At 42.5% G+C, this 15,337-nt stretch overlaps 2 protein-coding genes across 10 annotated transcripts in view; one reads left to right on the top strand and one right to left on the bottom strand.

The window, feature by feature from the left end:
- Positions 1–15,337, top strand: part of astn2 (astrotactin 2) — a 1,590,397-nt gene that overhangs the window by 961,462 nt on the left and 613,598 nt on the right. The window lies entirely within an intron of this gene.
- trim32 (tripartite motif containing 32) lies at positions 1,845–6,027 on the bottom strand. 3 transcript variants are annotated; one of them, XM_043719932.2, is made up of 2 exons: positions 5,930–6,027; positions 1,845–4,157 (listed from the first exon to the last, which is right to left on the bottom strand). In XM_043719932.2, exon 2 carries the CDS (start codon positions 4,141–4,143, stop codon positions 2,206–2,208), a length of 1,938 nt encoding a protein of 645 aa, XP_043575867.2. In that variant the 5' UTR covers positions 4,144–4,157; positions 5,930–6,027; the 3' UTR covers positions 1,845–2,205. The 3 variants fall into 3 exon arrangements, with proteins under 3 accessions (XP_043575867.2, XP_043575866.2, XP_043575868.2); XM_043719931.2 differs by lacking the exon at positions 5,930–6,027 and adding an exon at positions 5,782–5,881; XM_043719933.2 differs by lacking the exon at positions 5,930–6,027 and adding an exon at positions 5,821–5,840.

Below are 15,337 nucleotides of genomic sequence, written 5' to 3'. Positions count from 1 at the left end.
TCTTTTAGTCTTGTTTCTGTAATTGCTATGATATCCCAGTCCCACATTTAAAACCATACCGAGTTCATCTGCCTTCATGCACTAAGATAAGTGCAGTTTATCAGTTCTGCCTTGTTCTCAGCTTTGTCCCTGCCTACCGTGACTGACTCATTTCTTTTCTCAACTGTACCATTTCAGATTGATCTCTTTCCTTATTATCTCTCTGGGTCACCACCATTCTCTCCCCACCCCCCCCCCCCCCAAAAAAATCCCCAATCCCCAACCTTACTAGTTTAAATCCTCCTGAGCAGCTCCAGCAAATCTTCCAGTCAGTATATTAGTCCCCTTCCAATTAAGGTGCAATCTGTCCTTCTTGCACAGGTCACTTCTACCCCAGAAGAGATTCCAATGATCCAAAAATGTGAATCCTTCTCCCATACACCAGCTGCTCAGCCATGTATTCATCACTGCTGGCCACAGAAACATCTGTCTGTGCCTCAGACTAGACAGTCCTCTAACAAAATTGATCTCTTGGAACCAGACGTATCCCTCATTGCATTAGAGGCAGTCTCGATACCAGAAACTTACCCGATTGTGCTACATTCCCCTGAGAATCCATCACCGCGTACATTTTCCAAAACAGCATACTTGTTTGAAATGGGAATAGCCACAGCACTACCTGGCTACCTCTCCTGGAGTTAACCCATCTATGTCGCTGTATCTGCAATTTTTATTCCTTCCTATAACTGCCTTCCATTCACACCCCCATGCTCTTGTAAAATCCTCATTGGCTGTACCTGTCTCTCCAACCAATCCATTCAATATGATAGGATTCGCAACCAACGGCATTTATTGCAGATATAATCCTCAGTCACACATTTAAGCTATAGGGAGAGACTGAATAGGCTGGGACTGTTTTCCCTGGAACGTCAGAGGCTGAGGGGTGACCTCAGAGGTTTACAAAATCATGAGGGGCATGGACAGGGTGAATAGACAAGATTTTCCCTGGGGCGGGGGAGTCCAGAACTAGAGGGCATAGGTTCAGGGTGAGAGGGGAAAGATATCAAAAGAGACCTAAGGGACAACTTTTTCATGCAGAGGATGATGTGTATGGAATGAGCTGTCACAGGCTATGATGGAGGCTGGTACAAATACAGCATTTAAAAGACATCTGGATGGGTATATGAATAGGAAGGGTTAAGAGATATAGGCTAAGTGCTGGCAAATGGGACTAGCTTAAGATATCTGGGCAGCATGGACAAGTTGGTCCGACGCGTCTGTTTCTGTGCTATACATCTCTATGACTCTACGACACTGAAACCTACTCAATTAACCTGTGTTCCATTAGACTGCTACCTTTTCAAAAAAAAATTTCAAAACATACTACCATCCTGGGATTGTTAGAATTATAGAACGTCACAGTATATTAAAATATAAAAGCCTTTTTTTTGCAGTCGTGACACTTAGATACATGGCACCTCTGTCTCCTGGAAAAATATTGCTTTGAAAAGACCAGAAGTTTCGAACTCTGTGCAGACCCAAGCAGTTCAGGAACTTGCTATCCGAGTTTAGAAGGCATGAGTCAAGATAATTAACATTTAGCTCATTCTTGTTGTGGAGCACTGTGTTTTTGGAATTAAGTCTCTTTTTTCAGTACTGCTTTATAATGTTCATCATTATTTAAGATTGTACTGCATATCTACAGTGTTTTCCAGTTCTTTCACTTGTGATCTGATATTCTAGCGTCATTCTATAATCTTGAAATTTCAAAAATCCACAAATTACTTGGGATTAGACATTCCAGACTGTGTTAATTACAGTTTAGATTGTCAAAGTTTTCAAACAATAAGTGTTCTCTAAGGTTGGATAAAATCCAGCAGTTTTTCTTTCTGAAATACTTTTATTAAATGGGGTATTTATTATAAAGTAAGGTAACCTTACATTGTTCACAGAAGTACCAAACTGCAAATCAAATGATTCAACCATATGCAGTGATACAGCAACCGCAGTAGTCTATTTAACAAAGTTTCGCAACATGCAGTACAATAAATTGATCATTTGTCATGAATTATTGACAGTAATGAACACTTCATTGGGGGTTGGGGTTGCGTGGCCAAAAAAGCTGAGTGTTGTGCTGGTAGGAAGGAAGCAAAGTTTGTTTTCTATTCGCAGAGAAAAAGAGAACACAAGTGGTATACAGGTTTATCTTGCCCAATCATTTAAAACTCAGTTTGTTACTTGCCGTCTTGAATGATAGTTGTAGATTTTAATGCAGTGATCCCAGCAGTCCAATACCAGAAGCTGACCCTTGGGTGAAACAGCCACCCCTACTGGGCACTCTAAACCTTCTCTTATCAGACTGACGAATCCACCCTCTTTGGGAAAGAGAAGGATCTCCTTACGCCCACTATCTGCAACAATCAGGTTCCCATGGGTGTCAACACACATCCCTGCGATGCAGCGGAAGTCTTCGTTCTCAGCAAAAAAGTGGCTGTACTGGCGACTTAGCTGACCCTCAGGACTGACTGAGCCAATGGAGAAGCCACCTTCTAGATGATGTTCATTCTGACTATTTTCCAGGTTCAGGCCCAGGCCCTGTGTGAAGTATACACTGCCATTGGCATCACAGGTCACAAACTTGGGCCTGACTGCATTGCACAACCGAGAATAGTTTACAACACCAACATTGCGGTCCACAGTTAGACACCACAGCTTTCCACCTTCTACGTCCGTGACTACAAACTGTCCAGAAGGCATTGCTGCAATACCCCAGGGTTTTGTCAGCTGGTTCCTGTGACATGCCACACATTGCCCTGCAGTCGTGTAAATCTTAACAGAATTATCATAGTTGTCAGTTACCCCAATCAAGCCAATACTGTTGACTGCCACAGACAGCGGTATCAGGTTTGGGAGTTCAGCACCAAGGAAACTGAGAACAAAATTGTCAATACTGTTTGGGCTTCTTCTAATCTCCTTCATAAAGCCTTTCCGATTGAACAGCTGAACGCGAAAGTTTCCCCGATCTGCCACTAGCACTTCCCCTTGTACTGTCACACACAGGCTCACTGGAAGGTGGAACATTCCTGGTAAGTTTCCATGGGAACCAATTTTCTTCATTAGCTGACAGTTAGGGGGTCCAGAGGCTATGCTTTCAGGCCCCCTGCTTTTTGGAGGCAATGATGGTTGTAGGAAGCTGGTAGTTTCTTTGGGGGATTCTGTCTCTTGTGTTGAGGCAGTGGGGGTCAATGTCTCCATGAGTGTCTCTTCAATAGGAATAATATAAGGCCTGGTCTCGAGCTGTCCAACTTCTGTTGGCCCTAGGTGGTCTCCTTTGATCAATTCTACCTGCTGCAGTGTTAAATGTGTGGGCAAGTTGTTAGTCAAGTCAGGGTCTTCATCATCAATGGCTTCTTCAAGAAGAGCTGTGTCTGCTTGCTTGATTTTGGTGCTGAGGTAATCACAGCGTGACATAATCTGCACCTCAGCAATATTGATCAAATAAGCATGTTCCTCCAGTGTCTGATTGTTCACTTTTTCAACTTCTGACACCGCTGATGTGAAAGCCCTGCGAGATTTGGCCAGTTCCTCCTGTATCCTCCGCTCAGCCCGACTGTAATCCTGATGGATTGCTTTATATTTTGCCTGCATGTTTTTTGTAATTGTATCCACAGCAGTCTTCTTGCGCTGCATGTCCACCATCATCTCCCGTAGCTTGGCAAGCTTAATTACAACCTCCTTCCGCCGCTGTTCAGCCTCAGCACGAATTGTGACAACAGTGTGTCCTTGCCCTTGATGACAGTCAGTCTTGCAGGCCTCACAAAGGACCAGGCAGCAGTTCTTACAGAAGTTTCGAGGCAGCCTCTTCCGGCAGACTTTGCACATGACCGTACACATTGCTTCGCTTAGAGAGGCTGAATCAATGATTTTTAAAACTGTAAGATTGTCCGAAAGTTGCGACAGATTGTTCATTCTGGTTATTTTGCTGCAAAAGGGACAACGCACTCCATTTATACTGTCTGCTATGAGCTTTTCTAAACACTGTTTACAGATGGTGTGTCCACACTGCAGAAGCTTGGGCCTTATTACAGTTTGGTTGAAGGTCTCCATGCAGATGGGACATTCCAGTACTTCACGAACAATGTCTGCATCCAGGCTAGTTGCCATTGTCACTGTGTCACCTGAAAGTGGAAAGAGTGAAAAGACATAACTAGGAGTTGATCATTTCCATCTTTGAAAAATGATTTGCCTTTCAGAGTTGGTTCATGTCAGCTTAAATTCAGTGGAATTTTATACACTATAATAAATACAGAACAACCTTGGTTATCCAAACATCAATTATCCAAATTTCAGATTATCCAAACATCTCATGATCCCGTACAAATGTTATCCATTATCCGAATAATCAGCTATCCAAACAAAATACTCCCCACTTTTTTTTCAGATAATCAAGGTTGTTCTGTACACAGAGGCAAACAAGCAAACACTGACTAATCTTTGGATTCGAAGAAACTTGAACTGTGGAAGGTCAATAAAAAGAAATCCACTGACAGGAACAATGTATAAGCAACAGTGTTTTGGGCAGGCTCACACTTGTCATATGCACTTTCAGGAGAAATATCCTTCTTCTCTAAAAGACTAGTCAGTACTTTTATAAAACAGTTCATAATGCTATTTCAAAGCTTTGCTAACAACAACATTTCCAAAAAAAACAAGCATTAGTCCTTAACACAAATGCATGCAGTCAGGAAATTCAACTTCCGAATGCAAATACTTGAATTACTTTTCATGAAAACAAATTAATAATTCAGTAAGCTCACATTACATCGTTTTACACAACACCTGTTAAAAACAGGGCATTTTTAATACACTGTAAATGTTTAGAATTTGATTCAGAGCCAAAAAAGATAGTAAGAGTTAAACATCTTTCGCCACATTTTCTGTTTCACTTTCAGAGGGAAAATGTCAAACTTGTGAATGGCACACAACTGCTCGACCAGTCTTGTGTACCTCAAAATGGGCAGCTGTTGCCACCAGTACCTTCGCACTAGTTACTGGGATTCTATTTCACAGGCCTGTCCTCTGTTCTTGCATTTCAGAATTGCCTCTGATGTTCTCTCTAACTAAGAATTGTTTCTTGTTTGTCACGGTGGCTTTCTCCAGCTCCAGGAACAGCAATCAGGACTCGATTCATAGAGGTACAGCACAGAAACAGACCCTTCAGTCCAACTCATACACGCTGACCACTCATCCCAAAACATGGATTTTCCTGTTCCTCGGATGCTGCTGACTTGCTGTGCTTTTCCAGCAACACTCTGCTCTTGATCTTAAATTAATCCAGTCCCATTTGCCAGCACGTGCCTGGAAAGGGCCTGAAATTGACCCTCAGGTGAGTCAGTACCTCGCTGAGGGGGCAGTGCCACTTTAAAACGCCCTAACCATCCCCCGCCCCCCCCAAAAAAAAACATTTCTTCCTCCCCTGTGCAGCCCTTGCAGACTCCAGCAACATGGGATGGGGAAGGGTGACCAAAGTGAATGATCCATAGGTCAGTGGGCTGTTTGTGTAGCAGGTGGGCTCAGGAACATGGGGTTGGGGTTGGAGGGGGCAGTAATGCAGTGGGTGGGGGTTGATTCGAGGTCCCCGCCCCTCCTCCCGCCCCTGCGAGCCGACCACCCCCAAATCCCATGTATCCCGTGAAGTAGGCCCTGGCGGGGGAAACCTAAAGATAAAAGCAAAAACTCAACTCGCCCCGCCTCAGATTTCAGAAAGGCGGCGGCGGCGGTCCGCCAGCGGCAGTTTCGTACCATATATTCAACATAAAACCAACAGAGAAGAACCTTTACCGCGACCGGCCCTCCCGGCCTCGATGCTTCAGGCTCCTGTCCTAACGGTTGCAGACTCTTCCCCCCCCCCCCAAGGCCCGCGCGCGCCCGCCCGCACTGCGGCGCTCACCTGTCACCCGCCGCTCACTGACGCCTCCTCCCTACCCCCCGACCATCATCGCCGCGCGAGCGCGCTGGCTCAACCCACTGCCAGGCCGGTCCCCCGACGTGACGTCACCCGCACCCACTCCTGATCGGGTTCGCTGACAGCAAAGAGCGGGGCCTGGGAAGCTATTGGCCCTCCCGCGCTGTCGATCAGAATCCTCTCCTCTTTTCCTCCCGCCTTCTCGACTCTGGAATCCCGCCTCCTCAGCGCGGGGAGGGCTCGCGCGTGCGCAGTGGTGTAGAGGATGGAGCGGTGTCATTTGCAAGTGTCTGCACCGCTGAATGTTGCAATTTTTTCGAGTTTGTACGCAATACTGAGTGTCATCATATTACTTGCGCTTATGAAATATAAAATGCATGCTTCCTCTTTTTTGCTCTCTCTGCCAAGTTTCTTATCTTTATTTCTAAACGTTTTCGTAATTCTGCATCGTGCCACTAGCATTAACCCAGTGACTGACCAGCGCTATCGAAACCAAACTAAATCGTTAAAAATCACACAACACCAGGTTACAGTCCAACAGGTTTAATTGGAAGCACACTAGCTTTCCGAAAGCTAGTGTGCTTCCAATTAAACCTGTTGGACGATAACCTGGTGCTGTGTGATTTTTAACTTTGTACACCACAGTCCAACACCGGCATCTCCAAATCAAAACTAAATTGCACTGTAGTGTATCCCACTATTGCACTGTAGTGTATCCCACTATTTTGCATTTAAAAATAAACTTGAGTTTTAGCAACCGGTGGTCATCATCAAGTTCTTACGTATTCTCAAAAACTTTGCGGACTAATTAAATACTTTTTAAAGTGTGGCCTTAGTCGATCCTGAAATTAAAGGGAATAACTTGAGTACACCCTGCATGGGGAGTTTTGAGTTGTGCTGGTGCGCAGTTTTACAGCTTACACAGACCATTGTTCAGCGTTTGGGAAAGAGTTACCGAATATTTGGAAGAATCATCTGCTTATGCTGTGCTAGATATTAGACCAGCGGTCTGACAATTTGGAGACAGTGGGACGATCAAGGAATGGGGTACTGACGTCGAGCTAGATGTATCAGTGTAAATGTACAACCTGATGTGTGTTCACATGGTATCTTGGAGTAACCAGTATAACAAATAGGTCGGAGGTTTGGCATTTTTTCTTCTGAAAAGAAGAAAGCCTAATGAGATGTATGTGAATTCTTCAAGCTGATAAATGACGTTCATAAAGTAATCCAAGCAAGCTGTCAAAGTGGCAACAGATTCAAATATCAGACAATAAAAATAAAAACATAAGGAAAATCAAGAGCTTTTTTTTCACCTGAAAGTAACTGACCTGAATTTTGTGGGGGCTAGGGATGGATGTGTGTATATGTGTCTGAGACACGCCAACTAATATGGTCTTTTTGTAATACGTTACTGTCCAAAATCAATGTTGCAAATCAGTGCAATTGAGCAGCTGGAGCTGTGTACTCAAACCACTTTCCTGTCTGCCCCAATTGCCCTTGATAAGAGAGCCAAAGGTATTGGGAGACGGGATTTAAGTTGTAGTTGAGATCACAACTCGGTCAGCTGTGATCTTGGAAAATGACTGATCAGTCTGAAAGTGCTGAATGACTTACTTCTGCTTCTAATTACTGTATTCTTATTACTTTAATGCTAGCCCATTGGGTTTGTGGAAAGATTGCAAGAGAGAATCTTTGAAATGGTTGGTACAACTACATTAGGGGATTAGTCGATTGTTCGGAGAAAGAAGAAAGGAAAAAAAAAATATTTGGAAACACATTCATGGGTTGATAGATTAAAACAGGACAGGTTTGTTGACTTCTTGTTTCTGAATAACTTTAAATCATTGGCACCACACAATAAACAAGAGCAAACAATGGATGAGCTCTGTGTGATCACATGTCAACTGGACATCACCAAGGTAAGTGGACCAGATCTGATGGCTATATGCAAAGAATTTGTTCAATACCCAAAAGACTTGTATTGAGACTAAGCGGAGCCTTTTTTTTAATGATAGCAGTGTAAATAAAGCTAGAGAGTATTTTGAGAATGTTAGCTGTTTATACATTGTCATTAAGGTAAGGGAACATTGCTAGGCGCCTGATTTCAGATCTACTAATGGGAACTTTAATGCTATTTTGATTCAGATTATATTGGTCAGAATATTATCAGGTTTGGGTAATTGCTTAGTTATTAATTATTTATATTATTAGCATGAATACATTCATATTTCTGACAAAATGTAAACCATGTTTATTTTTAAAATTAATATAAAAGAGTTCAGGAATAAGGCCTTTTAATGTGACCATAAAATTGAAAATCCATTATTCAAAGACAAGTCATCAAAATGGTTTGTCATAATCAAAATGAAAGCTGTTCCCCTCAAAAAGCTCCATGATCTGTGAATTATTTGTTTTCCTTCATTTGAGGACAAGTTATTTCTCACATGTTATCTTATCAAGCACTCTGTAATAATCAAGTAAATCCTATGACTGAGGATGCATACTTGTGTGACAAGACATTAATGAAATAACACGGTGGAGGCCGCTATCCCATCACCAGTCACCCTTTATTGACATGGGGAGAGTCCTTGACACTGATCCAGCTCCCTCAGAACCAACTCTCAGAGTGAACCGGGTGTCTCATACTCCTATGCTTATCTGTAAATCAGGGCTCCCTGATTGGACCAGATTAACAGCCCCAATCAGGGAACTCATATTCTATGAGGTCCACCTGGCAGACCTCATTAAAATCAGATCTAATATATCATTTGGGCATAAAGATCTGTTTCAGACATATTTCTGTGAACACGACATTGGCATTAACTGCAGCTTCCATACTTTTGTTTGCTCTTATGTCTCCGTTAAACTTTGACGTGTTTATAATCATAGTGCAGACAATGTGGAAATAATAAATGTGTCAAGGCTAGGTAGATTTTTGATGGGTGTTCAGAAGCATGGAGTGGCTTTGGGTGTTAGTGTAAAACAGATGTCATTGACTTAGCCACCCATTATACTTTACCATTGATTTTTTTTCCATTGACTTTTTTTTTCCATTGACTTTATGCATATTAATGAAGTTGTGTAACATAATTTTAATAAAAATATTAAAATTATGTTACACAAAAATACCCAGGTGCAAGTTCTAACCCAGGACTTGTTTGACCCATAATAACCACTCATGGCATGGTTCAACAAGCTGGTGATCAATCTCAGAATTGTTCCACCACCTCTCAGTATCCCCAAATGGAAGGTAAGGAGTGAAGATACTTTAAAAAGAAATGCATTTCAGGAAATTGAATCAATGTTGTCCATTTTAAACTATCGCCCAAATATTAAGTTGATCCCCCTCAGTGTAAACTCAAATAATGCTGTGTAAACTTTGCCTTTGGTGATTGTGATTTCCACTTTTAATTGGGGAACTGCAGTTGCTTGAACAATATAATGGATGCTGCCTGACCTGCTGTGATCTACAGCATTTGTTCCTTTTCAATTTAATGATGGCCAACCTGTTTTTTATTGCAGCCTTCTGCACAAAGTGGATTGTCACAGGACTAGTAATTATGCTTTTATGTCTGCATTTTTTACTTGGAATTATTACACACCTTCTCTGTATTTTGAAAAATTGGCGAATATCAAATTATCAGGCTATTGCATTCAAGCTAAAAGTCAATGCATTAAAGCAAGTCTATTATATTGAATTTGAAATGCAGAAAATACAATAGTTTCTATTTAAGTTAAATCACGAAGAACAATAAGTGTGGAGTCTTTGGTGGCTATCCCAGCAACTTTTGACCCCTTTTGAAATGTCATTTTGACAGTTGACATGTTGGACCAGCTTTCAGTCCCTCAACATGAAAAAGATCAGCTAAAACCAAAACTGGAGAAGCATCATTCCTGTCCAATTCTTAAGAGCCGAGAAAGAAATAAAGTCCTCTGGCAACTATTGTAGCTCTTTCTCAATAATTAGGCGATTAGAATGTTAATTATTCACATCATTTAAGTAGTTCGATTGTGAACAAAGGTTCTCCTGACGTGTGTTGAATCATTTACTCCTGGTACTTGGCCACTGCAGATGTTGTTCTAAATTTCTAGCATGAGTGAATAAACTTGCATTTTCCACAACATTCTGATAAACAAGCATAACCTCATTGTGAAATCACAGGGCAAAATCTTACATTCTCCACAGACAGTTCTGCAGGCTGGAACTCCTGCCATCTTTCTGCTCACTCCTCACCTATCCTAGAATTTTACCTGGATGTCAGCCTCCCGCTGCTGTAAATGAGGTTCTTGAGTAGCTCCCCTCATGTGTTCCCTCAGTCCCCGTTCTCTATCAAGACTTTCAACCCCTCTTCCACACTCCCTGCTTAGCCTTAACCTTCCCCCATCACCACCCCCTCCCCCAACCCACTCCTTTCTAGTTCCCACACTTAATACAATCTGGACTTCTCGATGAAGAATTTGGGGGCAGCTTATGAAGCCAATCCTGAGTCACTGCTGCCATTGCTGCGACAACACAGTTCAGGTCTCTGAGATGAGATTTGGATGGACAAATCCTAATTTGAACACATCCACCCTTTGCTATATTTTAACCTGTATTTGTGTGTGTGGATTTTAAGTGCTGCATGCTCATGTGTTTGTGAAAGACCAAATTCTATTTTAATATTTTGCCAGGTCAGTTTTAGTATAATTTAAAAAATGGTGAATTTATTAAATTCAAGAAAACCTTTCTGATCATAATCATGAAAGCTTTATGATTGTGGCATTTAAACAGTGATGGCCTCGTGGTATCATTGTTTGAATATTAACCCAGAAGCTCAGATAACGTTCTGGGGGCCTGGGTTCAAGTCCTGCCATGGCAGATGATGGAATTTAAGTTCAGTAACAATCTGGAATTAAGAATCTACTAATGACCATAAAACCATTGCTACACCTCCAAGTTGATTATGGTCTGGCAAGTGACTAGTCACTCTTACTTTAAAGATATTATTGAGAAGCCTGGCTAATAGAATAAAGGTACAAGATTCTATAGGTCTGAACAACAAAACATTGTTTTTACTACACAAGGGAAAAGAAGTGAAATGGGTTACAATACAACCTTTAATATCCAATATCAGCAAAAAGTCAAGATGAATTGACAAGCAACATCAATCTTATACGACATCAAAACTCAACATGGAACAAATGTAAATGAAACAGCATGTTGTAATCAAGCACAATACCTTACACTTTAAACAGCAAATTCTGACTAGACAATTCCCATGGATTTGTTAGTAACTCACCCATATATCAGTAATCACAGTGAGTTCTGAAAGTCTTACTTACTTCAGATCTTGCTCCAGCGGGATTTCACTATTGAAGACTATTCATTAAGTCTCTTCAATGTTGCACCATTTTGGAGTGACTGAACACATACTAACCACCTGAGGTTCAAGCTCATCTTCCAGTTGATGTTCTAAAACTGATGTCCCTGGTTAACATCCAGCACCCTTTCAGCTCCCCTCAAGAGTATTGTTAGTGCTCCTTACTAGCATCTAGGGGCTAGTGCCAAAATTGAGAGAGATGTCTCACAGAATAGCCAAGCAACAGACTGACACATCATACCTTCCAAACAGGGTCCCAGACATCACCATCACCATCCTTAGATATGTTTTGTCCCATGGGCAGGACAATCCCAGCAGAGATGGTGGTAAGGTGGTATACATTCAGGAGGGAATTGGCCTGGGTGTCCTCAACATTGACTTTGAACAGCATGAAATCGCATGGCATCAGATCAGACATGTGCAAGAGATCGTCCTGTTGGTTATCACACACTGTCTTCCTTCAGCTAATGAATCACTACTCCTCTGTGTTGAACATTTTGAAAGAAGCACAGAAGGCAACAAGGGGACAGAGTACTCTGAGTGGAGGGATTTCAATGTCCACCACCAAGTGTGGCTTGGTAGCAGCACTACTGATTAAGGTGGTTGGGTCTTAAAGGATATAACTGTGAGACTGCAACAGGTGATGAGAAAGAAACATACTTATCCTCGTCAGTCTGGGTATATCTGTCCACGGTAAGAGTGACCACAATCCTTGTGGAGACAAAACCTCATCTTCAGATTGAAAAATTGTTCATCATATTGTGTGGCAGTATTGATGTGTAAAACAGGGCAGGCTTCAATCAGATCTAGCAACTCAAAACTGAGCATCAATGAGGCACTGTGGACCATAAACAGCAGTAGAATACAACTCTAGCACCATCTGCAATGTCATGGCGTAACACATCTTCCAGTCAACCACTGCCATCCAGCCAAAGAATCAAACCTGGTTCAATGAAGATTGCAGAAGGGAATACTGGGAGCAGCACCAGACATACACAAAAATGAGGCGACAAAATGGCGAAGCTACCAAACAGGGTTACATACATGCTAAGCAGCATTTGCACCAAGTGATAAACAGCACGAGATGATCCCGCAGTCAATGGATTAAATCCAAGCTCTGCAGTCCTGACAGAACTGGTTGTAAATTAAACAATTAAACAAATCTGTGGAGGAGAAGGTTCCACAAATATTCTCTCCCCCAATAATTGGGAAGCCCATTAGTGCACCAGTATAAAAGACAATACTGAAGATTGTTGCAAATTCTTCAGCCTTATCCTTGCAGAGGCTGTAGGAGTCACAACAATCTTCAGCCAGAAGTTGCAAGCGATAATCCATTTTAACCTCCTCCAAAGATCCCCAGCAACACAGCTGTCAGTCTTCAGCCAATTTGATTCCCCCTACATGATACCATGAAATGGTTGGAGGCACTGGATACTGCCAAAGCTACGGACCCTAACAACATTCCAACAATAGTACTGGACAGCTGTGCCGCGATAACACTGTCATCTATCTGACAATGTGGGGAATTGCCCAAGTATGTCCTGTTCACAAAAAAAATGGACAAATCCAACCAGCCAATTACTGTTGCATCAATCTGCTCTCAATCATCAAGAAGGAAATGGAAGGAGTCATCAATAGTGCTATCAAGCAGCACCTACTCACATAACCTGCTCCCTGACACTCAGTTTGAGTTGTGCCAGGGTCACTCAGCTGTTGACCTCATTACAGCCTTGGTTCCAACATGGACAAACAGCTGGATTCCAGAGAGGGGGTGAAAGTGACAGCACACTTGACTGAGTGTGGTATCAAGGAGCCCTAGCAAAACTGGAATCAATGAGAGCAAGATAAAAAAAAAACACTGAAGGTTAGAGTCACACCTGGCAAATGGGAAAATAGTATGGTTGATTGAGTTCAGTAATATCAACCTCAGAACGTCTTTGTAGGAGTCCCTCATGATAGTGTTCTAGGCCCAACCATCTTCAGCTGTTTCCTCAATGACCTTCCCGTCATCATCAGGACAGAAGTGGAGGTGTTCACTGATGATTACTCAATGTTCAGCACCATTCATGATTCCTCAATACTGTAGCAGTCCATTGCTAAATACAGCAAGGCTTTGGCTGAAAGATGCCAAATAACATTTGTGCCATACAAATGTCACACAAGTATCATCTTCAATAAGAGGCAATCTAATCATGTTACCATGACTGAATCACCCATCAACAACATTTTGGATGTTACCATTGACCAGAAGCTAAATTAGATTAGCAATATAAATGCAATGGCTACAAGGGTAGGTCCAAAATTAGGAATACTCCACCGAGTGGCTCACCTTCTGTTCACCAATCAACCAGACCGCACCGTGGCCCAACATTTCAACTCCCCCATCCCACTCTGCCGAGGACATGCAGGTCCTGGGCCTCCTCCACCGCCGCCCTCTCACCACCCAACTCCTGAAGGAAGAATGACTCATTTTCCGCCTTGGAACACTTCAACCCCAGGGCATCAATGTGGACTACACCAGTTTCCTCATTTCCCCTCCCCCCACCATATCTCAGTTCCAACCTTCCAGCTTAGCACTGTCCTCATGACCTGTCCAAACTGCCAATCTCCCTTCTGACCTATCACTTCCATCCCCACCCCCATTCACCTATTGTACTCTTTGCTACCTTCCCCCACCCTCATCTCTGCCTTATCACCTCCATCCCCACCCCCATTCACTTATTGTACTCTTTGCTACCTTCTCTGCAGCAGCCACCCCCCCCGCCCCCCCGCCCCCCAACCTCCTCCCCCATTTATCTCTCCACCCTGGAGGCTCCCTGCCTCCATTCCTGATGAAAGGCTTTTGCCCGAAACATCGATTTTCCTGCTGCTCGGATGCTGCCTGACCTGCTGTGCTTTTCCATCACCACTCTAATCCAAACTTCTCAAGACCTGTCCACCAAGGCACAAGTTAGGAGCCTGCAAACATCATCAGTTCATTGCGTGAAGCCTGTTCCTCAGATTCTCAGATAGTCTCTACCCAGTATCTCAGGAAACTTCTCCTTTTCTTCTGGTCTGCTTATATTGTTTTCTGCTACGTCCTCATTGTTTTTTCCAGAACTTTTATATCTTTCTCATCACTTCCCTCTCTAAGGACTTGTACATATCAACTCGAGTGATTTCTTTTCCTGGTTACTGTTTTCAGAACTCCTGGATTCCTTTTGCAACAGCCTGCAACCAGCTTAGGGAACACTCATTAACACATGAGAACACAAGAGCCATGTTGCCTGTGGTTCCTCTTTTTATAGTACCCATAGTCAGTTCCCTCATTCCTGCTAAATCAGTGCATTTTGGGTAAGGTTATTAGTGGGGGCCTTTATATGGTCAACAAAGCTATTGAGTAAACCATGTGTGGCCTGTCCCACTCAATTGATGCTTTAGGACTCTAAGGCAACTGAGAAATAGAGTAATCAGCTTTCACCTGGAAACCTCTTTGTAGTCAAGTCAGGGTGAGGCATAGAGTTAGTTTCATGGTTCTGTAAATGCATGCTAACACTATAATGGACTCATGATGACCCAGTCCATTAAGACTCACTCTTGACCTTCCATAATTGTTGCTCATTACTGATGGCCTTTTCTTCTCCAAGGTGTTTTCTCCCAATTACATGTCCGATTCTTCCATCAATGTCCACAACACTGTAAACCCCTTAACAGATGTTAATTATAACATTTTCTCTGGCTGCGATCAATTATTTTTTGTTGTCTTCCTCGACCTCTCCAGAGTCTTCAAAATGCCTCACCATACCATGCTCATCTGAAATGTTTTCCTGCATTATTCAGTTCAGTGATACTGTTCTCTCGGTTTCAATCTTAGCTACCCAAAAATAGAAATGTGCTCATCTTATGTGGGTGCCCTCCAACAGGGAGCTGGGTATCATCCAAAAAGGAGCAACCTATGGGGTAGATTTATATAAAGACAAAACAATGACATACTTGCAAATTAAGATTCTAGATTTAAAAGAAGATTTAGCAATTAGTTGCAAAAGAATAG

Source organism: Chiloscyllium plagiosum, unplaced genomic scaffold (assembly GCF_037043375.1).
Source record: "Chiloscyllium plagiosum isolate Xiang-an unplaced genomic scaffold, Cpla_swu_hap1 HiC_scaffold_21, whole genome shotgun sequence".
NCBI classification, from domain to species: Eukaryota; Metazoa; Chordata; class Chondrichthyes; order Orectolobiformes; family Hemiscylliidae; genus Chiloscyllium; species Chiloscyllium plagiosum.
Note: the sequence above shows the minus strand (reverse complement) of the source record. Positions and strands in the feature narration are given on the sequence as shown.